Below are 26,761 nucleotides of genomic sequence, written 5' to 3'. Positions count from 1 at the left end.
TCCTAATGCAAGACAATGCTAGACCTCATGTGGTTGGAGTGTGTCAGTAGTTCCTGCAAGAGGAAGGCATTGATGCTATGGACTGGCCCGCCCGTTCCCCAGACCTGAATTCAAATGGGCACATCTGGGACATCATGTCTCGCTCCATCCACCAATGCCACGTTGCACCACAGACTGTCCAGGAGTTGGCGGATGCTTTAGTCCAGGTCTGGGAGAAGATCCCTCAGGAGACCATCCGGCACCTCATCAGGAGCATGCCCAGGCGTTGTAGGGAGGTCATACAGGCACGTGGAGGCCACACACACTACTGAGCCTCATCTTGACTTGTTTTAAAGACTACATCAATGTTGGATCAGTGGAAAAGTGGTTTTCCACTTTAATTTTGAGTGTGACTCCAAATCAACACCTCCATGGGTTGATAAATTTGATTTCCATTGATAATTGTTGTGTGATATGGTTGTCAGCACATTAAACTATGTAAAGAAAAAAGTATTTAATAAGAATATTTCATTCAGATCTAGGATGTGTTATTTTAGTGTTCCCTTTATTTTTTTGAGCAGTGTATATATTTGCAATAATGTCTAAAAATCTGTTTTTGCTTTGTCATTAATCGGTTTTGTGTGTAGATTGAGGGGAAAAAAACAATTAAATCCATTTTAGAATAAGGCTGTAATGTAACAAAATGTGGAAAAAGACGAGGGGTCTGAAAACTTCTCGAATGCTCTGTAATTTATAGTATTCCGAGTGATGCAAGGCTCGCTACCTTGGCTAGACCCATCAAATAAGCTTATGGGCCTATAGCATTGATATGATAATGGAGTCGGATTTAATATTATATTATGGTCGTATTGCTCTTATACTAATTTCGGATATCCTCATTCAGAGTGGATTTTCACTGCGGATAGTGAGGCATATTTTTTTTATTTAACTAGGCAAGTCAGTTAAGAACAATTTTTTTATTTACAATGGTGGCCTCCCCGGCCAAACCCAGACCACGCTGGGCTAATTGTGCGCCACCCTATGGGACTCCCAATCACTGCCGGGTGTGTGATATGGCATGGAAACGAACCAGGGACTGTGACACCTCTTGCACTGAGCTGCAGTGCCTTAGACCGCTGCGTCACTCGGGAGCCCATATCTGGACATCAAAGTAAGTATGAGGCCTGCATTCCCCTCCCAGCGTATATTAAGTCAGTAGTTATAGGATAGCCCAGTCTAAGCTGTCTGTGTGACTGACCCTCATTACTCACAAAATGTCCTGAGTTTTGCCACGATAGAGGGTCTTCCTTTTACTTGTATCCCAATCAAACTGACTTGAAGTCAGCTCATTTGACCGAAGTCCTGGACTATAGACGTTCAGAACATTCCGGACAGATATGTAAGGTACAGAACAGACACGGTGCTGTAGCAGGCCTAATGTGGAATAGAGGACTGTGACCAGTCTTAGTAATTTAAGTCTTACTGCGACGTTGCAGCCAAATGAACATGCCGCTGCGGTCAGGGGCAATTAGTAACACAAATAAAATATATATGTTTTGTTCCAAAACTTGCCAGTTTGAACACTAGAAAGTGAATTTAAACACGTGCGAGTTTGAAACCTGGAAAACTTGAACACTTGCCTTTAAACTCGTCAGGTGCCTCACTGTAGTCCATTTCGGACTGTGAGTTCCTGGCGACTATCTCCTCCACCTTCTCCGATAGCAGCTTGAATTTTTCAATGGTGATGGTGGACTTGATGCCGGCTTTCTTCATCTTGGAAATCACTTCCTCAAAGAGCTCTCGGCTGTATGACCGCTGGAAAGGGGAGAGAAAGAACACCATGTAAGCCTTTGGAGTATTTATTACTACACCATAGCAAAACGTTCTGTAACAGTAGATCCCTCCACGCTTTGGCCTGTTTGGTTCCTAGTGAAAGGGGAGGAGTGGAGCAAACAAACAGCCTTTCGGGGGAATTTTCCGTGAGACGCCTAAGGATGTAAGTGTGTCATTCTTCCAAATTATAACTACATTGAGATGTCAGCATGGTCTGTACTGACAGCACAGTCTGTACTGACAGCACAGTCACTAGTACTGCTATTTCTTCCCCAGGCTTTGTATTGTGGCTAACAACTATGTGCCTTGAATTTCATAATCAATTACTTTACCCAAACCTGGTATAATGACGTACATATGGAGGGGAGTGTATTTGGACAGTGAAGCAACATTTTTTACATTTGGCTCTATACTCTAGCATTTTGGATTTGAGATCAATTGTTTCATTCGAGGCAACAATACAGAATGTCACGTTTAATTTCAGGGTATTTTCATACATATCCATTTTAACGTTTAGAAATTAAAGCACTATGTATCCAGTTCTTTCCCAGATGAAGTATTTGGTACAAATTCACTTACTGTATTAGTGAAAAGCTTAGTATTTGGTCCCATACTCCTTGCTTGTGACTACAAATACCAGCAACAGTGTGTGAAAACCTTGTGAAGACTTACAAAAAACGTTTGACCTCTGTCATTGCCAACAAAGGGTATATAACAAAGTATTGAGATAAACTTTTGTTATTGACCAAATACTTATTTTCCACCATAACTTGCAAATAAATTCATTAAAAATCCTACAATGTGATTTTCTGGATTTTTTCTCCACATTTTGTCTGTCATAGTTGAAGTGTACCTATGATGAAAATTACAGGCCTTATCTTTTTAAGTGGGAGAACTTGCACAATTGGTGGCTGACTAAATACTTTTTTGCCCCACTGTAAGTGAGTAGATAAGATGCCGTTCAGAGGCTACAACAAAATATGCTGAACTCACCATTACCAATAACAGGGGAGAGGATAGCATTTTTTGGGAGTTATGATCTTTGTGCCTCTAACTTCTCACTCATCATTATCCATGTGTTCAGAAATACACTACCTTTCAAAAGTTTGGGGTCACTTAGAAATGTCCTTGTTTTTGAAAGAAAAGCACATTTTCTGTCCATTAAAATAACCTCAAATCGGTCAGAAATACAGTGTAGACATTACAGTGTAGACTATGTCAATGTTGTAAATGACTATTGTAGCTGGAAACGGCTGATTTTTTTATGGAATATCTACATAGATGTTCAGAGGCCCCTTATCAGCAAACATCATGCCTGTGTTCCAAAGGCACGTTGAGTTAGCTAATCCAAGTTTATAATTTTAAAAGGCTAATTGACCATTAGAAAATCCTTTTTCAATTATGTTAGCACAGCTGAAAACTGTTGTGCTCATTAAAGAAGCAATAAAATGGGCCTTCTTGAGACTAGTTGAGTATCTGGAGCATCAGCGGGTTCTGTTACAGGCTCAAAATGGCCAGAAACAAAGACCTTTCTTCTGAAACGCGTCAGTCTAGTCTTGATCTGAGAAATGAAGGCTATTCCATGTGAGAAATTGTCAAGAAACTGAAGATCTCGTACAACTCTGTACTACTCCCTTCACACAACAGTGCAAACAGGCGCTAACCAGTATAGAAAGAGGAGTGGGAGGCCCCGGTGCACAACTGAGCAAGAGGACTTGTACATTAGAGTGTCTAGTTTGAGAAACAGACGCCTCCCAAGTCCTTAGCTGGCAGATTAATTAATAGTACCGCAAAACACCAGTCTCAACGTCAACAGTGAAGAGGCAACTCCGGGATACTGGCCATCTAGGCAGAGTTCCTCTGTCCAGTGTCTGTGTTCTTTTGTCCATCGTAATATTTTATTTTTATTGGCCAGTCTGAGATATGGCTTTTTATTTGATGAGTCCAAAGAAACAGATAAAAATACATCTTATGGAACAGCGGGGACTGTGAAGCAACACAAACAAAAGCACAGACACACGCATACACACACACACACACACACTTACACATGGCTTTTGTGTTGTAGATATGTGGTAGTAGAGTAGAGGCCTGAGGGCACACACTTAATGTGTTGTGAATGTATTGTAATGTTTTTAAAATTGTATAAACTGCATTAATGTTGCTGGACCCTGGGAAGAATAGCTGCCGCCTTGGAAGCAGTTAATGGGGATCCATAATAAATACAAAAAACTGAGGATGACCACACAATGCATTTTCATCATGAACACAAAAGCAATTGGTTTTCTATCCAAAGTTTAAAGGAAATGGTGTGATCCATTTTAAACACAAGAGAGCAGCAAAATGGATAAAAGGGTGTGGCAGTAGCAGGAACAGAGGCATTTAGTAGGCAAAACCTGATACTTAACATTAGTTTATGGTAAATAATGCAAGCAAGTTCAATGGCAAATTTCTCTGAACAGGGTGGGAAAAAACATCACCAGATGCAGAGGGAATACATTAGATAGGATGAAGAAGCAATACTCCAAACCTCAGCTCCATACTACGTGTCAGACAGAACTGTTACTGTATACTGTTTGTTGGGGTATCTGTGGGAGGTCTTTGATCATTTTCCTGGATTCCTCATATCTTACTCATTGTTAGGAAGAATTATGGTCCAAATCGGATGTTAGGTACTATAATTATTGAACATTATATTATGAAACCTATCAATCAAATTCAATTTAAACAAAACAATGTTTCATGAATGTTAATCTTTTGTTTCGAACTACAGAAACTATTTCAGAAAAATCTGAGATGGTGGGTGTTGAAATCCTGTTTTTTGAGGTGCAACGACCCGTGACTATATACAGTGCCCTCAGAAAGTATTCAAAACCCTTGACTTATTCCACATTTTGTTGTGTTACTGCCAAAACTCTAAATGTATTAAATATATTCTCACCCATCTACACACAATAACCCCCTAATGAAAGTGAAAACATGTTCAGACATTTTTGCAAATATATCGAAAATGAAATACACAAATATCTCATTTATTCACGCTCCTGAGTCAATACTTTGTAAAAGCACCTTGGCAGCGATAACAGCGGAGTCTTTCTAGGTAAGTCGAAGAGCTTTCCACACCTGCAATATTTGCCCATAATTATTTTAAAAATGATTCAAGCTTTTTCAAAATCGGTTGTTGATCATTGCTAGACAGCCATGTTCAGGTCTTGACATAGATTTTCAAGTAGATCAAAACTATAACTCAGACACTCAGGACCATTCACTGTCTTCTTGGTAAGCAACTCCAGTGTAGATTTGGCCTTTTGTTTAGGCTATTGTCCTTCCTTGTGGAAAGCAGACTGAACCAGGTTTTCCTCTAGGATTTTGCTTGTGCTTAGCTCCATTAAGTTTATTTTTTCATCCTGAAAAACTTTACAGTCCTTAACAATTACAAGCATACCCATAACATGATGCAGCCACCACTACGCTTGAACATATGGAGAGTGGTACTCAGTAATGTGGTGTATTGGATTTACCCCAAACAAAAGGTTTTGTATTCAGGACAAAAATTAAATTGCATCTTTGTAGTGAGTAGGTGTATGGATACACCATCCAAAGTGCAATTAATAACTTCACCATGCTCAAAAGGATATTCAATATCAGTTTTTTATTTTACCCATCTACCAATAGGTGCTCTTATTTACGAGGCATTGGAAAACCTCCCTGGTCTTTGTGGATGAATCTGTGTTTGAAATTCTCTGCTCGATTGCGGGACCTTACAGATAATTGTGTGTGTGGGATACAGAGATGAGGTTGTCAATCAAAAATGTTGTTAAACACTATTATCGCACACCGAGTGAGGTCAGTACCTCCAGGCTCTGATCAGGCCCTACACCCAAACAAGGGCACTGCGTTCATCCACCTCTGGCCTGCTCGCCTCCCTACCACTGAGGAAGTACAGCTCCCGCTCAGCCCAGTCAAAACTGTTCGCTGCCCTGGCCCCCCAATGGTGGAATAAACTCCCTCACGACGCCAGGACAGCGGAGTCAATCACCACCTTCCGGAGACACCTGAAACCCCACCTCTTTAAGGAATACCTAGGATAGGATAAGTAATCCCTCTCACCCCCCCTTAAGTTTTAGATGCACTATTGTAAAGTGACTGTTCCACTGGATGTCATAAGGTGAATGCACCAATTTGTAAGTCGCTCTGGATAAGAGCGTCTGCTAAATGACTTAAATGTAATGTAAATGCCATGCAACGTATTATGTGACTTGTTAAGCACATTTTTACTCTTGAACTTATTAATGCTACCCATAAAAGGGTTTGAACAACATACATATTAGCTCAATACAAACTTTTCATTTTTAATTAATTTGTAAACATTTCTAAAAACACAATTCCACTTAGGCATAATGGGGGATAGTGTGTAGGCCAGTGACAAAACATCTCAATTTAATCTATTTTAAATTCAGACTAAACACAAAATAATGTGGAATAAGTCAAAGGGGTATGAATACTTTATGAAGGCACTGTACATGAAGTGCTTTCATTTCTAAAGTCTTTATTGAATCGAACCTTTATATAACTAGGCAAGTCAGTTAATAAAGAACAAATTCTTATTTACAATGATGGCCTACCCCAGCCAAACCCTCCCCTATCCCAGACGACACTGAGCCAACTGTGACTCCCGATGATGTCCGGTTGTGATACAGCCCGGGATCGAACCAGGGTCTGTAGTGATGCCTCTAGCACTGAGATGCAGTGCCTTATTCATACACCACATTATGTGTTACATCCTGAATTCTAAATGTTTTACACACCATACACCTAAATGAAATCTTATTTACATAAGTATTCACACCTCTTTGCTATGACACTACAATTTTTTTTAAACAAATTTGCAAGAACTTCTAAAAACCAGTTTTCACTCTGTCATTATGGAGTATTGTGTGTAGATTACTGAGGCGTTTTTATGTATTTAATCCATTTTAGAGTAAGGCTGTAGCGTAACAAAATGTGGAAAAAGTGAAGGGGTCTAAATAGTTTCCTTAGACACTGTACTGTATCTGGGGAAGGGTATAAAACAATTTCTAGAGTGTTGGAAGTTGCCAAGAGCACAGTGGTCTCCATCATCAACTACCCAGACTCTGACTAGAGCTAGCCATCCGACCAAACTGAGCAACCAGGCATGAAGGACAGTGACCAAGAACTCAATGACCACTCTGACAGAATTAGAGTGGCTGAGATAGGAGACCCTGCCAGAAGGAGTACAGTCCTTCACCAATCTGGGCTTTATGGGAGAGTGGCTGTAGTATAGAGCCAAATAAAAAAAAGATATACTTTACTGTGGGAGGGGAGTGTAGGTGTGTAACCATAGACATTTGAGTCAGAACTGTTTTTACTCCCTGATTCATTGCTATCGGTACACTCAATATACACAGTCAGGCTGCAGTAAGGTCTTTCCTGCAGTTATTTTAATGTATAAAGCTCTTTATTTAGCAAGGCTTAGGGTTTAGTTTAGATTAAATTAATGTATTGGGACTTCTACTCAGACATGGGTTCAAATACTTAGAATGTTTGCCAGATGGGTGGGGTTTGCAGTTATGGGACTTTTCTATTTGAAAACCCAGGTGTGCGACTACTACAGTTTACCTGGTCGTCGGCGATGGCCTTGGCGAAGCGGGCACAGTCAAGTTGCAGGTAAATGTCAGTAAGCTGGTCTAGGAGCTTCTTGGGCTCAAAACCATACTTCTCTGGGTTCTCCACCTTCAGGTCCCGGCACTTGGGTCCGCATAGCTGCTGGAGGTTAAAGTTCAGCATGGCCGCCAGACGAGGCCCCAACTCCTGGAACGCACAAAGAAGGAAGTTCAGTCACCAGGAAAAATATTTGTGTATCTACGTCGATGAATAGGAATGGTTTAAGGTTACTATTGAAGTAGGCTTCACACAGTACAGGGCTTGACATTAAGGTAAATTTGCCAGTGGCACACCGGGCCAGTACCAAGTGAAAAATCCTGGCTAACTAGTTTGTCTCTTCTTTCTTCAGTCGGGTGCTGTGGTGTATTCTGTTGTGTTGCTGAGCCCTGGATACAGCAGCCAGTATCACTCCAAACGCGCATCACGGAAGTTCACAGTCAAGGTATATGAGTGGCCATCACAAAGCCCTGACCGCAATCCTATATAAAATATGTGGGCAGAACTGAAAAAGCATGTGTGAGCAAGAAGGCCTACAAACCTGACTCAGTTACACCAGCTCTGTCAGGAGGAATGGGCCAAAATTGTGGGAAGCTTGTGGAAGGCTACCCGAAACATTTGACACAAGTTAAACAATTTAAAGGCAACTACCCACTGTATTTTGTGCTGCTGCACAGCAATGTTCTATCCTCGTAAGAAAAGCTAAAAGGGGATGATTGCGACCACTTAGTAAACAAAAAATGTAGACAAATGAATGTTGGGCCTTACTTTCCCATCATGGCACTCTTGAAGAAAACGGATGAAAAACAAACTTTGGCGTTTTTCAGGTTATTTATATTTCTACCGTAATGCCAAGACAATAAACACTTTATTTAAAAAAAATGTTTTACCCCCTTTTTGTGGTGTCCAATTATTAGTAGTTACTGTCTTGTCTCATCGCTACAACTCCCATACGGGCTCGGGAGAGACGAAGGTCGAGAGCCACAATCCTCCGAAACACAACCCAACCAAGCCGCACTGCTTTTTAACACAGCGCACATCCAACCCGGAAGCCAGCCGCACCAATGTGTCAGAGGAAACTCCGTACACCTAGCGACCTGGTCAGTGTTTATTTATTTTACCTTTATTTAACTAGGCAAGTCTGTTAAGAACAAATTCTTATTTTCAATGACGGCCTAGGAACAGTGGGTTAACTGCCTGTTTAGGGGCAGAACGACACATTTGTACCTTGTCAGCTCGGGGGTTTGAACTTGCAACCTTCCGGTTACTAGACCAACGCTCTAACCACTAGGCTACCCTGCCGCCCCAGTGTACACTGCGCCCGGCCAGCCACAGGAGTCGCTGGTGCGTGATGAGACAAGGATTTGTGACAAGGACCCTCCCTAACCCGGATGACGCTAGGCCAATTGTGCGTCACCCCATGGACCTCCCGGTCGCAGCCGGCTGCGATAGAGCCTGGGCTCAAACCCAGGGTCTCTGGTAGCACAGCGATGCAGCACCTTAGACCACTGCGCCACCCGGGAGGCCAGACAATAAACACTTTTTAAATCAAGAAGTTATTCCCTGCGTTTTCTTCAAGAGTGCCTTGATAGTGAAAAGTAAACCACATAATACATTTTCCATTCACTAAGTGGTGGCCATCATCCCCTTTGTTTCCCCGCCAGTCACAGGATACCCTTTTCAAAGAGGCCTTAATGTTTCATCCATTCGAGTAGACCAGCACATCGTTTTTTCTTCTCAATGCTCTATTGTTTTTGTCGGCGGCTGTATGTGGCTGTGTCGACAGCCAGTAAAAGCCATTTTAATCTTTGTCAAAAACAACATTAGTAAATGGGGTGTTCTAGAGCCCCTCTGCCTTTGTAGCCTGGAAACAGAGCATGATTCAAAATGTGCATTTTTTCCCTGGTCAGAGTGGTACTCACGGGCCGGAGGAAGGGCTTCTGGACCTGCTTGGTGAGGATGTGGAACATGTCGACCGTCTCTGTAGCCAGGGCCAGGTAGGAGCGGGACACCCGCTCATCCTGGGTCAGCTGGGACTGGCGGCTCTGCTGCTGGTCCTGAGGGAGAAATGGAGGAACACTCAGTGTTTCAGTCTTAAGGCACTACAAATGAGCTTCGTAACACATTTATAAGCACTTCACAACCCATTTGTTTTTTCCCGAGAAATTCTGTACTGACCCTGGGAAGCTGATTCCACTGCTCCTTGTTCTTCATCTCCTCCTGGACCTCATGGATGCGCTTCAGGGACTCCAGGCTCTCGTCCAGCAGGAAGGTGGTGTCGTTGATCAGCATGTTGATGTAACGCACAAACTGTTTCCCGGAGCTACAGGGGAACAAACAGATGTATTGATTGACTGGGAGGCCTGTGGAAGCCACACAGTAAATTCACTACGAGTCTGAACTAGTTCAGAGTACATTTTACACGCAGCATACAACCACGACGCCAGGACAGCGGAGTCAATCACCACCTTCCGGAGACACCTGAAACCCCACCTCTTTAAGGAATACCTAGGATAGGATAAGTATTCCCTCTCACCCCCCCCTTTAAGATTTAGATGCACTATTGTAAAGTGACTGTTCCACTGGATGTCATAAGGTGAATGCACCAATTTGTAAGTCGCTCTGGATAAGAGCGTCTGCTAAATGACTTAAATGTAAATGTAAATGACCGGACACCTATTTAGACCAGGCCCTCACCATAAAAGTAATTGCCATGGGATAAATACTAAGTTTTGATTTTAGCCGACTTACTTGAACTCTTCCAGGAAAGTGCCATGGTGGCCCATGTTCTGCCAGAGGCTCTTGAAGATGGTGCTGATGTGGTAGCGGATGGTGAACTTGTCATAGAACTCGCTGGTGGCACCAGTGTGCTCCACGTCTGTGGGAGGGAGGAGTCACTCAGTCAGTTGCCTGTGAGAATCAGTCCACTTAACATTTTCAGACAACTGAGTCGAGCCAAGCCGTACTACACATCCACTGTAGTTGATGGAACCAACTACATTGGATGTAGCGCAAAACTGAATCCCCCCGCACCAAGTGGTCTCACCAGTGTAGAACTTCATGAGGGCTGGGACCAAATGTTTGACGGACAGTTGGTGGTTCTCCATCATCTCAGAGAAGCGCTGGGTGCGCGGCTGCACAGCTGGGTTGGTGACAAACAGAACCTCCACCAGCTTGGCGATCAGGTAGGGGTTCCGGATGTAGTTCTGACTGCAGATGAACACCACCAGGAAGGTGACAATGTTCTGGACGCAGGGCTCATACAGGACCTGAGGGGAATACTTTCAGTCAAAATCCATTTCTCAGGTAATTTCTATATGACCCCCATTCAAACACCCTCTTATTTAAAAGTGTTCTGCAGATATACCCTTGTTAATTCATATTGTGTAACCAGCAATTTGGGAGGGGTGTTAATTCAAATGTATGTAATTCATCTTTCCTTGATTTCTTGCTTCCTCTCTGCTCACCACCTCCTCATAACGCACTGGAGGAGAAGGTCTGGGGGGTGGGGGGACCTTTGAACTTCCCCTCCAATGCGGTTTGAGAAGGTGTAGAGAGGATGTGAGGAAATGAGGGGAGACTGAGAAAAAGTCAAACAGAGGAGAGACTGTCCAGGGAGGAAGAGGGTCCCCCTCATGCATGTAGTAATACAAGTAAAGATAATGTCTGCTGCATGTCAGGGCCAGGAGTCTCTCTGGTTGGGTCACATCGTTAGGAAATCCTTCTGGCTCTACTCATATCACATCCCTTTGAAGTTACCATTTATACAATACTCCAATAAATGTATAAAAGATAAACTGAAACATTTGCTTCAGGTAAAACAGGGTAAATTAACACGATCAATCCCACTCTGGTGGTCCCCATTGTAGAGTCTGTTGGTCAGGATTGGCTAAAGCTCCAATGAAGTTGTTTTAGGAGCCAATCAAAACTAAGGATACAGCAGCCCAGTTTTTATGACATAAAATAAAATACAAATTTAACACCCAAGTTTGAAGAAATGTTTTTTTTTATTTGTCTGGCTCTGCACAATGTAATAATTATGACCATCGATCTGTCAACTTACTGCACAACAAAAAGCAGGAACTTGGCCACATCTTCAATGTAAAACTCTGGCAGAGCAGCAAAGCTTTTGGGGATCTCGGGATTCAGTGGTAGAGTTGTGCTGCAAAAAGGGAAAGAAGGAATATAAGGGAGCGTCATTGACCCACTTAATGCAAGTCACAAACAATACAAACAATAGCTCAATTGCTCAGTTGTGCACCAGGGCCTCCCACTCCTCTTTCTATTCTGGTGAGGGCCAGTTTGCGCTGGTTCTGTGAAGGGAGAAGTACGAGATCTTCAGTTTCTTGGCAATTTCTCGCACGGAATAGCCTTAATTTCTCAGAACAAGAATAATCTGACGCGTTTCAGAAGAAAGGTTTTTGTTTCTGGACATTTTGGGCTTGCAATCGAAACCCACATATGCTGATGCTCCAGATACTCAACTAGTCTAAAGAAGGACAGTTTTATTGCTTCTTTAATCAGAACAAGTTTTCAGCTGTGCTAACATAAATTGCAAAAATGTTTTCTAATGATCAATTAGCCTTTTAAAATTATAAACTTGGATTAGCTAACACAACGTGCCATTGGAACACATGAGTGATGGTTGCTGATAATGGGCCTCTGTAGACCTATGTAGATATTCCATTAAAAAAAAGAGGTTTTAAATCAGCCGTTTCCAGCTACAATAGTAATTTACAATATTAACAATGTCTAAACACTGTATTTCTGATCATTATTATTATTATTATTGTTATTTTAAAAATGGACAAAACATTTGCTTTTCTTTCAAAAACAGGGACATTTCTAAGTGACCCCAAACTTTTGAACAGTAGTATACACACACACACACTGAGCAAAAAAAGAAACGTCCTCTCACTGTCAGCTGCGCTTATTTTCAGCAAACTTAACGTGTAAATATTTGTATGAACGTAAGATTCAACAACTGAGACATAAACCGAACAAGTTCCACAGACTGAACAAAGGGGGGATTCAAAATCAAAAGTAGTCAATATTAAGTACTGTAGTGCATCTCCTCCTCATGGACTACGCCAGATTTGCCAGTTCTTGCTGTGAAAGAGTTCCCACTCTTTCACCAAGGCACCTGCAAGTTCCTGGACATTTCTGGGGGGAATGGCCCTAGCCCTCACCCTCTGATCCAACAGGTCCCAGACGTGCTCAATGGGATTGAGATCCGGGCTCGTCGCTGGCCATGGCAGAACACTGACATTCCTGTCTTGCAGGAAATCACTCACAGAACAAACAGTATGGCTGGTGGCATTGCCATGCTGGAGGGTCATGTCAGGATGAGCCTGCAGGAAGGGTACCACATGAGGGAGGAGAATGTCTTCCCTGTAATGCACAGCGTTGAGATGACCTGCAATGACAACAAGCTCAGTCAGATGATGCTGTGACACACCGCCCTAGACCATGACGGACCCTCCACATCCAAATCGATCCTGCTCTAGAGTACAGGCCTCGGTGTAACGCTCATTCCTTCGACGATAAACGTGAATCCAACCATCACACCTGGTGAGACGAAACCGCAACTCGTCATTGAAGAGCACTTTTTGCCAGCCCTGTCTGGTCCAGCGACAGTGGGTTTGTGCCCATAGGCGACGTTGTTGCCGGTGATGTCTGGTGAGGACCTGCCTTACAACAGGCCTACAAGCCCTCAGTCCAGCCTCTCTCAGCCTATTGCGGACAGTCTGAGCACTGATGGAGGGATTGTGCGTTCCTGGTGTAACTCAGGCAGTTGTTGCCATCCTGTACCTGTCCCGCAGGTGTGATGTTCGGATGTACCAATCCTGTGCAGGTGTTACACGTGATCTGCCACTGCGAGGACGATCAGCTGTCCGTCCCGTCTCCCTGGACCACTTAAAACTGTGTGTGTGTGTGTGTGTGCGCGCGTGCGTGCGCGTGCGTGTGCGTGTGCGTGTGTGTGTGTGTGTGTGTGTGTGTGTGTGTGTGTGTGTGTGTGTGTGTGTGTGTGTGTGTGTGTGTGTGTGTGTGTGTGTGTGTGTGTGTGTGTACCTGTTGAGCTCGCGAATGGCTCTCAGCCTGCGGATGTAGCGTCGGCAGCCTGGTACGATGGACAGGTGGTGGGTGTGCAACGTCAGAAAGAAACACTCTGTGGGGAACTTGGGATCATACAACTTGGAGGGGTCATCTGTCGATAAAAACAATTAGAACAATTTCAGGTAGGTGAATGGCACATCCAGTTAGTTAATTTTGCAGGTAATAATAATTTTAATAAATCCCAATTAGCAGACACTTATCCAAAGCGACCTACAGTCACGAGTGCATACAGTACATGGCATATACAGTTGAAGTTGGAAGTTTACATACACCTTAGCCAAATACATTTAAACTCAGTTTTTCACAATTCCTGACATATAATTCCTGACATATAATCCTACAATTCCCTGTCTTAGGTCCGTTAGGATCACCACCTTATTTTAAGACTAAGAAATGTCAGAATAGTAGAATGATTTATTTCAGCTTTTATTTCTTTCATCACATTCCCAGTGGGTCAGAAGTTTACATACACTCAATTAGCATTTGGAAACATTGCCATTTTTTAACTTGGGTCAAACGTTTCGGGTAGCCTTCCACAAGCTTCCCACAATAAGTTGGGTGAATTCCTTTGGCCCATTCCTCCTGACAGTGCTGGTGTAACTGAGTCAAGTTTGTAGGCCTCCTTGCTCGCACACGCTTTTTCAGTTCTGCCCACAAATGTTCTATAGGATTGAGGTCAAGCCATTTTGTTACAACTGTGGAAGTATGCTTGGGGTCATTGTCCATTTGGAAGACCCATTTCTGACCAAGCTTTAACTTTCTGACTGATCTGACTGTCTTGATGTTGCTTCAATATATCCAAATAATTTGTCCCTCATGATGCCATCTATTTTGTGAAGTGCACCAGTCCATCCTGTAGCAAAACACCCCCACAACATGATGCTGCCACCCCCGTGATTCACGGTTGGGATGGTGTTCTTCGGCTAGCAAGCCTCCCCATTTTTCCTCCAAACATAACGATGGTCATTATGGCCAAACAGAGGACATTTCTCCAAAAAGTACAATCTTTGTCCCCATGTGCAGTTGCAAACTGTAGTCTGGCTTTTTTTGTGGCGGTTTTGGAGCAGTGGATTCTTCCTGGCCGAGCGGCCTTTCAGGTTATGTCAACAGGACTCGTTTTACTGTGGACATAGATACTTTTGTACCGGTTTCCTCCAGCGTCTTCACAAGGTCCTTTGCTGTTGTTCTGAGATTGATTTGCACTTTTCGCACCAAAGTACATTCATCTCTAGGAGACAGAGCACATCTCCTTCCTAAGCGGTATGACGGCTGGGTGGTCCCATGGTGTTTATACTTGCACACTATTGTTTGTGCAGATGAACGTGGTACCTTCAGGTGCTTGTAAGGATGAACCAGACTTGGAGGTCTACAGGTACACCTCCAATTTACTCAAATGATGTCAATTAGCAGCAACCAGTGTTGCTGAAATAGCCATTGGAGCCATTGGACTCTGGAGCAGTAGAAAATCATTCTCTGGAGTGATGAATCACTCTACACCATTTGGCAGTCTGATGGACTAATCTGGGTTTTGCGGATGCCAGAGGAACGCTACCTGTCCCAATGCATAGCTCCAACTGTAAAGTTTGGTGGCGGAGGAATAATGGTCTGGTGCTGTTATTCATGGTTCGGCGCCTTAGTTCCAGAGAAGGGAAATCTTAACACTACAGCATTCTAGATGATTCTGTGCTTCCAACATTGTGGCAACCGTTTTCGGGGAAGGCTGTTTCCTGTTTCTGCATGATGGCCCCGTGCACAAAGCAAGGTCCATACAGAAATGGTTTGTTGTGATCGGTGTGGAAGAACTTGACTGGACTGCATATGTAAAATATGTTTTGTTTTCAGAATTTTTATAATGAGCATTTCTGTATTTGAATTTGGCGCTCTGCAACTTCACTGGATGTTGGCCAGATGGGACGCTAGCGTCCCACATACCCTAGAGAGGTTAACGAGAGAATCACTGACATGATTTCAGCTGGTCCTTTTGTGGTAGGGCTGAAATGCAGTGGAAATGTTTTTTGGCAGATTCAGTTCACTTGCATGGCAAAGAGGGACTTTGCAATTAATTGCAATTCATCTGATTACTCTTCATAACATTCTGGAGTATATGCAAATTGCCATCATACAAACTGAGGCAACAGACTTTGTGAAAATGAATATTTGTGTCATTCAACACTTTTGGCCACAACTGTAGACTAGGGTTCGTGCAGATAGATCTTACGATGTTCAGATGACTGATAGAAGGTAAAGAATAATTAATGACCGATTGATAACTGAAATGTAACAGATCTTTAGATCTCTAAGAGTTCATTGGGAAGATGGAACTCCTTAACTTGTTATGGCTGTAATCCCGATATCGGGATAAGTGTCATCAACAACCTCTGAATAGCATAGCGCTACATTCAATGTTTAATACTACAAATATTTATATTCATGAAATCACAAGTGCAATATAGGAAAACACAGTTTAGCCTTTTGTTATTCCACCTGTCGTGTCAGATTTTGAAATTGTGCTTTTCAGCGAAAGCAATCCAAGCGTTTGTGTAAGTTTATCGATCGCACGACAAAGCATTAAGCATACACTTAGCATCAGGAAGCTCGGTCACAAAAATCAGAAAAGGAATCAAATTAATCGTTTACCTTTGATGATCTTCGGATGTTTTCACTCGCGAGACTCCCAGTTACACAACAAATGTTCAGTTTGTTCCATAAAGAGTATTTGTATATCCAAAATAACGCGATAAACAAACGGAGGTATGTTCAGAAATCCACATCAAAGAGCGGTCACAACAACGCAGATGAAAATTCCAAAAAGTTTCTATAATGTCCACAGAAACATGTCAAACATTTTTTATTATCAATCCTCAGGTTGTTTTTAAAATATTTAATCGATAATATATCAACCGCAAATGTCCTTCATAGTAGGAGATGGAAAAGCAATACCGATCCAAATTCTGTTGCGCGAGCAAAACTCATGTGACCACTTGATGCGATGTTATCGTTCTGGCTCATTTTTCTAAATAAAAGTCTGAAACTATGTCTGAAGACTGTTGACACCTTGAGGAAGCGATAGGAAAAGGAATCTGGTTCATATCCCTTTAAATCCAGCAAAGGGAGGCTATGGAACATGGACTTTTCAAAATAGAAGCTAGTTTCTGTTTTGATTTTCCTCAGGGTTTCGCCTGCAATATCAGTTCTGTTATACTCACAGACAATATTTGGACAGTTTTGGAAACTTTAAAGTGTTTTCTATCCAATACTAATAATAATATGCATATATTAGCAACGGAGACTGGGGAGCAGGCCGTTTACAATGGGCACCTTTTCATCCAAGCTACTCAATACTGCCCCTGCAGCCATAAAAAGTTAAATAAACTTCTCCGTGGTGCCCCAGGTTGAGTTAATTATTGCATTATTTTATTCAATCACGTAATCAATTAAACGTTAGGTAATCATTTTGATAAAATTGCATGCCATCACATTAATTATACTAAAGACACATCCCAGAATTAATTTCATATGGATTGATTTGAGACTGATCCAGCCAGCAAGCAGACACCAGCTAGCTAACGTTTGCTAGCTAATTTCCGTGCACATTTTGAATTTCATTAATACTGATTCTACCACTGCTAGATGTACAATTAGGTAGTGAAGACCTGCTCATGAAAAAAAAAATTCAAATATTAGTTACAGGTTTAGTTTTAAGGTGAGATTAACTCAGCCTTGAGGATGTAGGGGGTTCAGTGGACGATGTCATCTTGATTACATTTTCTAATGTTAAGACAGCATATTGTAACCAAAGTTCTTTTTAGCTATCCCATGAGTATTTGCAAGTTAGCGCGACAGACGTCTGCACAGATCTGTCTATCTACCACGTTGTCATCGGGGGCTCTCCTCAGCAGCTCAGGGTCATTGTGCTCAAATCTTGAGAAAAAGGTGTCCAGCTCGTCTGGTAGGTTGACGTCGGTGACCGTGACTCTCGTGTTTTATTTTTTGTGTGTTTTTGTTCTACCCTGTCATTTTTTTGTGCTACATTGATAACTACATTGTTGGGTTTGGAGCTGGCAAGAAAGGCATTTCACTGTACACTTGAAACATTATGACGACAATGGTGGTGTCCAACTAGATAGAACAGAAAAATGGAGCTGACAAATGGTTCCATTCTGATGCATAGGGGATCTATGACATCGGCGTATTTACTGTTATATTATCTATGGGTGTCCACTCACGTATCTCGGCCAGCCAGGTCTTGAGCTCTTCCATGGTGGCCTTGAGCCGGGTCTCCTCACGGCTGACCTGCAGGCGGCAGAGGGGGTGGAAAATGTAGTATGGGTCTACTATCTCCAGCTTGATCTTCATGCTCAGCTGTTGCAGCACTGACAGGAAGGTAATCATGAAGCCGTCTGTGGACACCAGCTTGTCGTCTGTCTGCGAGAGTAGGGGACGAGGTGGGAGGGGAAGATATTAAATATAATATGAAATAAAGAACTGCTCCGTCCCACTCCTTTCATATGTATTTGTTTCCGATAGGACAGTGAAAGAATGACAGCGACGGTGGGGGGAAAGCAGTGTGTGCTGGAATAGCAGTGGGTCTCTTCAGACCTTTTGGCCAGACATTCTAGCTTGAAAGGGTCACATTAGAAACCCTCAATACAGATGTTCTATAGATTAAATTAAAATAGGCTAGGATCACTAAGCTGTAAGCCTTTTACCTGCATCTGGGCTTTCTTCACATTGCGGTTGACCAGAGCTGCCATGTAGTTGAGCGCTACCTCTCTTGTCTCTCCATTTAGTAGGATGTTGTGGAGAATTTTAAACAAGTCACCCTGACAAAGAAACATATAAAAAAGTATTATGTCATGCCAACTTGAAGGAAGTATACTAAAAGTCACGATAGACCCGGGCAGAGCTCTAAGCTGACCTTTTTTAAGTAAAAAAAAATGTAGGCTCACAACCAAACTTAGGAGCAAAATGAAAAATATTTGAGTTAATAAAGCTAGAATCCTGAATTGTTCTTGGCACACTGGTGCTCCTAAATAAAAATTCCAGGTCGCACAGCAAAATATTTAGCCCCATATGCAAGTAAAATGGTCGCACTGTACAGCCCTGCCAGGTGGGTGGGACTTACCCGGGCTGACTCCAGGTAGTGCTGCAGGGTTTGGCTACCCACACGAGTGTTCTCCATAGTGATGGCTGGGCCCGAGAAGTACTTGCCACCCACTTTGGTCTGGTAAAAAATAATGGCAACATAATTCTGGAAGCAATATGATAAAACTTGTCATGGTCATTTGTATATTTGTGAGCAATTTCTTTTTAAAGCATTTTGTGAAGTAAACTTATGCAATACAACAGGAACCACCAGAAAGATGTTAATCAGCAAAATTGGTAAATTCACTAAATTCCAAGAGACAAGCAGTGCTGCTGGGCTTACTTTCCTTTTCTTCTTTTGGCCACATTGCATTGAGTCACACAAGCACACATTCATCTAGCTCCAGGGTGAAGTTCCCTCAATGTACAGATTTAGGATCAGCTTCCTCTCCCACAATTCTAACCTTAACTTCATTGGGATAGGGGGCAGCATTTTCATTTTTGGATAAAAAGCGTGCCCAGAGTAAACTGCATACTACTCAGTCCCAGATGCTAATATATGCATATTATTAGTAGTATTGGATAGAAAACACTCTGATAGAAAACACAAGTTTCTAAAACTGTTTGAATGATGTCTGTGAGTATAACAGAACTCATATGGCAGGCGAAAATCTGAGAAGAAATCCAACCAGGAAGTGGGAAGTCTGAGGTTGGTCGTTTTTCAAATCAGCCCCTATTGAAGATAGTGGGATATTGGTCATGTTGCACTTCCTAAGGCTTCCACTAGAGGTCAACAGTCTTTAGAACGTTGTTTCAAGCTTCTACTGTGGAGGGGGGCTGAATGAGAGGGGAATGAGTCAGAGGTCTGGCAGAGAGCCACGGGCTCGTGGCGCGCGGTCATGAGCGTGTTAGCTCGCGTTCCATTGCTTTTCTACAGACAAAGGAATTGTCCGGTTGGAACATTAACCTCTTAATGAAGATTTATAAAAACATCCTAAAGATTGATTCTATACTTCGTTTGACATGTTTCTACGGACTGTAACGGAACTTTTTGTCCGACCTTTCCGCTGGACTTGCCCCCGCCTCGTGAGTTTGGATTTGTTTACTAAACGCACGAACAACAAGGAGGTAGTTGGACATAAATGATTAACTTTATTGAACAAATCAAACATTTATTGTGGAACTGGGATTTCTGTGAGTGCATTCTGATGAAGATCAAAAGTTGACTACACAACATGGCACATATTTCTTTGGCTGGTTTGGGCTCTGAACGCTGTACTCAAGATTATTGCATGGTATTTTTTAAATCTGACAGCGGTTGCATTAAGTAGAAGTTAATCTAAAAGTTCCATGTATAATAGTTGCATCTATTATCAATGTTTATTATGAGTATTTCTGTAAATTGATGTGGCTCTCTGCAAAATCACCGCATGTTTTGGAACTACTGAACATAATACGCCAATGTAAAATTAGATTTTTGGATATAAATATGAACTTTACCGAACAAAACATACATGTATTGTGTAACATGAAGTCCTATGAGTGTCATCTGATGAAGATCATCAAAGGTTAGTGATTAATTTTAGCTCTATTTGTGCTTTTTGTGACTCCTCTCTTTGCCTGAAAAAATGGCTGTGTTTTTCCGTGACTTGGTGGTGACCTAACAATCGTTTGTTGAGCTTTCGCTGTAAACCTTTTTGAAATCAGACACTGTGGCTGGATTAACGAGAATTATATCTGTAAAATGGTGCCTAATACTTGTATGTTTGAGAAATTTGATTTATGAGATTTCTGTTGTTTGAATTTGGCACCTAGCAATTTCAATGGCTGTTGGCGAGGGATTCCGTTCCCAGACAGGTTAACCGTTAAGAGTAGAAAACGCAATACTGACCCAGGATCAGCATCTCTGGGCAAGTTCACTTTACCCCGATTACTCACGTCATCCTCTGCAAAGACCGACAGGCTGAAGAATGCTCCCAGGAAGGACAGTCTCTGAACCTCTCGGCCCATCCCCGGGCCCAGGGACTTGGGACACCACAGGGGCAGAGATGTCATCTGGACAGGACACATACACGAGACAGGCACAAACTCAGCAAAAAAAGAAACTCACTTTTTCAGGACCCTGTCTTTCAAAGATAACTCGTAAAAATCCAAATAACTTAACAGATCTTCATTGTAAAGGGATTTAACAGTGTTTCCCATGCTTGTTCAATGAACCATAAATAATTAATGAACATGCACCTGTGGAACGGTCGTTAAGACACTAACAGCTTACAGGCGGGAGGCAATTAAGGTCACAGTTATGAAAACGTAGGACACTAGAGGCATTTCTAGGCTGTTGCACAGCAACTCACTGCCTTCCAGAAAGACAAACAATGTATACGATATGCTTCAGTCTGGTTCTAGACCCATCACAGCACTGAGACGGCACTGCATCTGCTCTGCATCTGTCCTCATGCTCCTAGACCTTAGTGCTGCTTAGTGCTGCTTTTGATACCATCGATCACCACATTATTTTGGAGAGATTGGAAACCCAAATTGGTCTACACAGACAAGTTCTGGTCTGGTTTAGATCTTATCTGTCGGAAAGATATCAGTTTGTCTCTGTGAATGGTTTGTCCTCTGACAAATCAACTGTAAATTTCGGTGTTCCTCAAGGTTCCGTTTTAGGACCACTATTGTTTTCACTATATTTTACCTCTTGGGGATGTTATTCGAAAACATAATATTAACTTTCACTGCTATGCGGATGACACACAGTTGTACATTTCAATGAAACATGGTGAAGCCCCAAAATTGCCCTTGCTAGAAGCATGTGTTTCAGACATAAGGAAGTGGAAGGCTGCAAACTTTCTACTTTTAAACTCGGACAAAACAGAGATGCTTGTTCTAGGTCCCAAGAAACAAAGAGATCTTCTGTTGAATCTGACAATTAATCTTAATGGTTGTACAGTCATCTCAAATAAAACTGTGAAGGACCTCGGCGTTACTCTGGACCCTGATCTCTCTTTTGAAGAACATATCAAGACCATTTCAAGGACAACTTTTTTCCATCTACGTAACATTGCAAAAAATCAGAAACTTTCTGTCCAAAAATGATGCAGAAAAATTAATCCATGCTTTTGTCACTTCTAGGTTAGACTACTGCAATGCTCTACTTTCCGGCTACCCGGATAAAGCACTAAATAAACTTCAGTTGGTGCTAAATACGGCTGCTAGAATACTGACTAGAACCAAAAAATGTTATCATATTACTCCAGTGCTAGCTTCTCTACACTGGCTTCCTGTCAAAGCAAGGGCTATTTTCAAGGTTTTAATGCTAACCTACAAAGCATTACATGGGCTTGCTCCTACCTATCTCTCTGATTTGGTCCTGCCGTACATACCTACACGTACGCTACGGTCACAAGACGCATGCCTCATTGTCCCTGGAATTTCTAAGCTGAAAAAAGGCTGGGCTGGGCTTTCTCCTACAGATCGCCATTTTTATGGAATGGTCTACCAATCCTTGAGAGAGATGCAGACTCGGTCTCAACCGACAACTCTTTACTGAAAACTCATCTTTTCAGTAGGTCCAGTGATTGAGCAGTCTAGCCAAAAGGTGCTAATGTGAATGGCAAGACATTGGCGTGATGAACCACCCTTGCAGTCTTTGCCTGGCCGGCTCCTCCCACTCTCCACTGGGACTTTCTGCCTCTGACCCCATTACGTGGGCTGAGTAACTGGTTTGCTAGTGCTCTCCCATGTCGTCGCTAGAAGGAGTGCATCACGACTTGAGTGGGTTGTCACTGACATTATCTTCCTGTTCGGTCTCGCGCTCCCTCGGGCTCGCGTGGTGGGGGCGATCATCGAGGGCTGTACTCTGCCTTATCTCAGGGTACTATTAGTTTGTCTGTTGATATCCCTCTGGTGGTGTGAGGCTGTGCTTTGGCAAAGTGGGTGGGGTTATATTCTGCCTGGTTTGTCCTGTCCAGGGGAATTGTCAGACGGGACCACGGTGTCCCCCAACCCCGTCTCAGTCCTTATGCTGCAATAGTCTACACAATATATACAAAAGTATGGACTCCACTTCAAATTAGTGGATTTGGCTATTTCAGCCACACCTGTTGCTGACTTGAATGAAATTGAGCAAAAACGCATAGAGCTTAAAAATAGTCTGTCTTTGGTTGCAACACTCACTACGGAGTTCCAAACTGCTTCTGGAAGCAACATCAGCACAATAAATGTTCGCTGGGACGTTCATGAAATGGGTTTCTTTGGCCGAGCAGCCGACAGAAAGCTAAGATCACCAAGCGCAATGCCAAGCGTCGGCTGGAGTGGCGTAAAGCTTGCCGCCATTGGACTCTGGAGCAGTGAAAACACATTCTCTGTAGTGATGAATCACACATCACCATCTGGCAGTCAGATCGGCGAATCTGGGTTTGGCGGATGCCAGGAGAACGCTACCTGCCCCAATACATAGTGCCAACTGTAAAGTTTGGTGGAGGAGGAATAATGGTCTGGGGCTGTATTTCATGGTTCGGGCTAGGCCCCTTAGTTCCATTGAAAGGGAAATTTTAACGCTATGGCATACAATGACATTCTAGAGCATTCTGTGCTTACAACAGTTTGGTGAAGACTCTTTCCTGTTTCAGTATGACAATGCCCATGTGCACAAAGCAAGGTGCATACAGAAATGGTTTGTCAAGATCGGTGTGGAAGAACTTGACTGGCCTGCACAGAGCCCTGACCTCAACCCAATCAAACACATTTGGGATGAATTGAAATGCCGACTGCGAGCCAGGCCAAATCGTCCAACATCAGTGCCCGACCTCACTAATGCTTGTGGCTGAATGGAAGCAAGTCCCCATAGCAATGTTCCAACATCTAGTGGAAAGCCTTCCCAGAAGAATGGAGGTTGTTATAGCAGCAAAGGGAAGACCAAATCCATATCAATACACATGATTTTAGAATGAGATTTTCAACGAGCAGGTGACTGCATACTTTTGGTCATGTAGTGTATGTGCCAAGGGGCTATGGTCAATCAGTCATATTTCTCCTGTATGATCTTAAGGATACTACCTCGATTTCTCCAATCTTTCGCTCTTCCTTCCCGGAGGATCTGAGCCCTAGGACCATACCTCAGAACTACCTGGCCACTCCTGACTGGCTTTGTCCCCAGTCTACCTGGTTGGGCTGCTGATCCAGTTTCCGCTGTTCTGCCTGCAGCTATGGAACCCTGACCTGCTTCTGCTATACTATGAACCAAAGATAAATTATATAAAGGATGATAGTAAAAAGCTTTGGAGCACCTTCAATTAAATTTTGAGCAAAAAGACTAACTCAGCTCCAACATTATTTGAATCAGATGCCTCATTAGTTACAAAACCCACTGATATTGCCAACTACTTTAATTATTTTTTAATTGGCATGATTAGCAAACTTGGGCCTGACATGCCAGCAACAAATTCAGACACTACACATCCAAGTACAGGACAAGTCAAAAGTTTGGACACACCTACTCATTCAAGGGTTTTTCTTTATTTGTATTATTTTCTACACTGTAAAATAATAGTGAAGACATCACAACTATGAAATAACAAATAAGTAATCATGTGGTAACCCAAAAAAAAACAAAATATATTTTTGATTCTTTAATGTAGCCACCCTTCGCCTTGACAGCTTTGCGCACACTTGGCATTATCTAAACCAGCTTTACCTGGAATGCTTTTCCAAAAGTCTTGATGGAGTTCCCACACATGTGGAGCACTTGTTCGCCGATTTTCCTTCACTCTGCGGTCCAACTTATCCCAAACCATCTCAATTGGGTTGAGGTTGGGTGATTGTGGAGTCCAGGTCATCTGATGCAGCACTCCATCACTCTCCTTCTTGGTCAAATAGCCCTTACACAGCCTGGAGGTGTGTTGGGTCATTGTCCTGTTGAAAAACAAAGCAAACTAGGTTGGATGGTGTATTGCTGCAGAATGCTGTTGTATCCATGCTTGTTAAGCATGCCTGAATTTTAAATAAATCAGTGTCACCAGCAAAGCACCCCCACACAATTACACCTCCTCCTCCATGCTTCACGGTAGGAATGACACATGCGGAGATCATCCGTTCACCTACTCTGCGTCTCACAAAGACACGCCGGTGGTAAGCAAAAATCTCAAATTTTGCATCAGACCAAAGGACAGATTTCCACCAGTCTAATATCCATTGATCGTGTTTCTTGGCCCAAGCAAGTCTCTTCTTCTTATTTGTGTCCTTTGGTAGTGGTTTCTTTGCAGCAACCCGACCATGAAGGCCTGATTCATGCAGTCTCCTCTGAACAGTTGATGTTGAGATGTGTCTGTTATTCACTCTGTGAAGCATTTATTTGGACTGCAATCTGAGGTGCAGTTAACTCTACTGAACTGATCCTCTGCAGCAGAGGTAACTCTGGGTCTTCCTTTCCTGTGGCGGTCCTCATGAGAGCCAGCTTCATAGCGCTTGATGGTTTTTGCAACTGCACTTTAAGAGACTTTCAATTGACTGACTTTCTTGTCTTAAAGTAATGATGGACTGTCATTTATCTTTGCTTATTTGAGCTGTTCTTGCCATAATATGGACTTGGTCTTTTACCAAATAGGGCTATCTTCTGTATACCATCCCCTACTTTGTCACAACACAACTGATGTTAAGAAGGAAAGAAATTCCACAAATGAACTTAAGGCACAGCTGTTAAATGAAATGCATTCCAGGTGACTCATGAAGCTGGTTGAGAGAATGCCCAGAGTGTGCAAAGCTGTCATCAAGTCAAAGGGTGACTACTTTGAAGAATCTCAAATTAAAATACATTTTGTTAAAACTTCAATACTACATGATTCCATATGTGTTATTTCATAGTTTTGATGTCTTCACTACCTACTATTCTACAATGTAGAAAATAGTAAAATAAACCCCTTGAATGAGTAAGTGTGTCCAAACTTTTGACTGGTACTGTATATCTGACCAAATTATGAAAGACAAGCATTGTACATTTGAATTCCTTCAAATGAGTTTAGAAGACTTTAAAAAAGTATTGTTGTCTATCAACTATGACAAGCTACCGGTGTCTGACAACTTGGATGGAAAATTACTGAGGATAATAATGGACGATATTGCCCCTCCTATTTTGCCATATCTTCAATTTAAGTCTTCTAGAAAGTGTGTGCCCTCAGGCCTGGAGGGAACAAAAGTCATTCCGCTACCTAAGAATAGTAAAGTGCACTTTACTGGCTCATAAAGCCAATCAATCAGCCTTTTACCAACCCGTATTAAACTTTTGGAAAATATTTTGTTCGACCAGATACAATGCTATTTTACAGTCAACAAATTGACAGACTTTCAGCACACTTACAGGGAAGGATATTCAACAAGCACAGCACTTCACAAATGACTGATGATTGGCTGAGAGAAATTAATGACAAAAAGATTGTCGGGGCTGATTTGTTAGACTTCAGTGTGGTTTTTGACATTATCGATCATTGTCTGCTGCTGGAAAAATGTGTGTGTTATGGCTTTACACCCCCTGCTATATTGTGGATAGAGTTACCTGTATAACATAACACATAGGGTGCTCTTCAATGGAAGCCTCTCCAACATAATCCAAGTAGAATCAGTAATTCACCAGGGAAGCTGTCTTGGCCCATTACTTTTTTCAATCTTTACTAACGACACGCCACTGGCTTTGAGTAAAGTCAGTGTGTCTATGCATACAGATGACTCCACATATCAGCTACTAAAATAACTTGAACTAGATTGAGAATGGGTGTCAAGGAATAAGTTAGCCCTAAATATTTAAAAAACTAAAAGCATTGTACATATTGATACAACAGTAGCTAAGATGGGGATAAGTCTGTCCATAATAAGGTGCTCATCTGCCTTATAAACACGATCAACAAGGCTGGTCCTACAGGCCCTAGTTTTGTCGCACCTGGACTGCCGTTGAGACGTGTGGTCAAGTGCCAAAAAGGGGGATTTAGGAAAATTACAATTGGCTCAGAACAGGGCAGCACGGCTGGCCCCTAAATGTACATGGGGAGCTAACATTAATGATATGCATGTA

At 42.4% G+C, this 26,761-nt stretch overlaps 1 protein-coding gene across 1 annotated transcript in view; it reads right to left on the bottom strand.

Annotated features, from left to right (window-relative positions):
- Positions 1 to 26,761, bottom strand: part of LOC124046902 (ubiquitin conjugation factor E4 B-like) — a 71,181-nt gene that overhangs the window by 5,567 nt on the left and 38,853 nt on the right. Inside the window, 14 exon segments of the mRNA XM_046367672.1 lie at positions 1,620 to 1,794; positions 7,453 to 7,644; positions 9,417 to 9,551; positions 9,673 to 9,817; positions 10,246 to 10,372; positions 10,541 to 10,763; positions 11,563 to 11,656; positions 13,567 to 13,702; positions 17,838 to 18,036; positions 18,321 to 18,434; positions 18,737 to 18,835; positions 20,635 to 20,751; positions 24,395 to 24,412; positions 24,414 to 24,612. Of these exon segments, the coding sequence (XP_046223628.1) occupies positions 1,620 to 1,794; positions 7,453 to 7,644; positions 9,417 to 9,551; positions 9,673 to 9,817; positions 10,246 to 10,372; positions 10,541 to 10,763; positions 11,563 to 11,656; positions 13,567 to 13,702; positions 17,838 to 18,036; positions 18,321 to 18,434; positions 18,737 to 18,835; positions 20,635 to 20,751; positions 24,395 to 24,412; positions 24,414 to 24,612 (1,973 nt within the window).

The sequence above is a fragment of the Oncorhynchus gorbuscha genome, linkage group LG10 (assembly GCF_021184085.1).
Source record: "Oncorhynchus gorbuscha isolate QuinsamMale2020 ecotype Even-year linkage group LG10, OgorEven_v1.0, whole genome shotgun sequence".
Classification (NCBI taxonomy): Eukaryota; Metazoa; Chordata; class Actinopteri; order Salmoniformes; family Salmonidae; genus Oncorhynchus; species Oncorhynchus gorbuscha.
The sequence above is the reverse complement of the archived record's forward strand: the minus strand, read 5'-3'. Positions and strand labels throughout refer to the sequence as shown.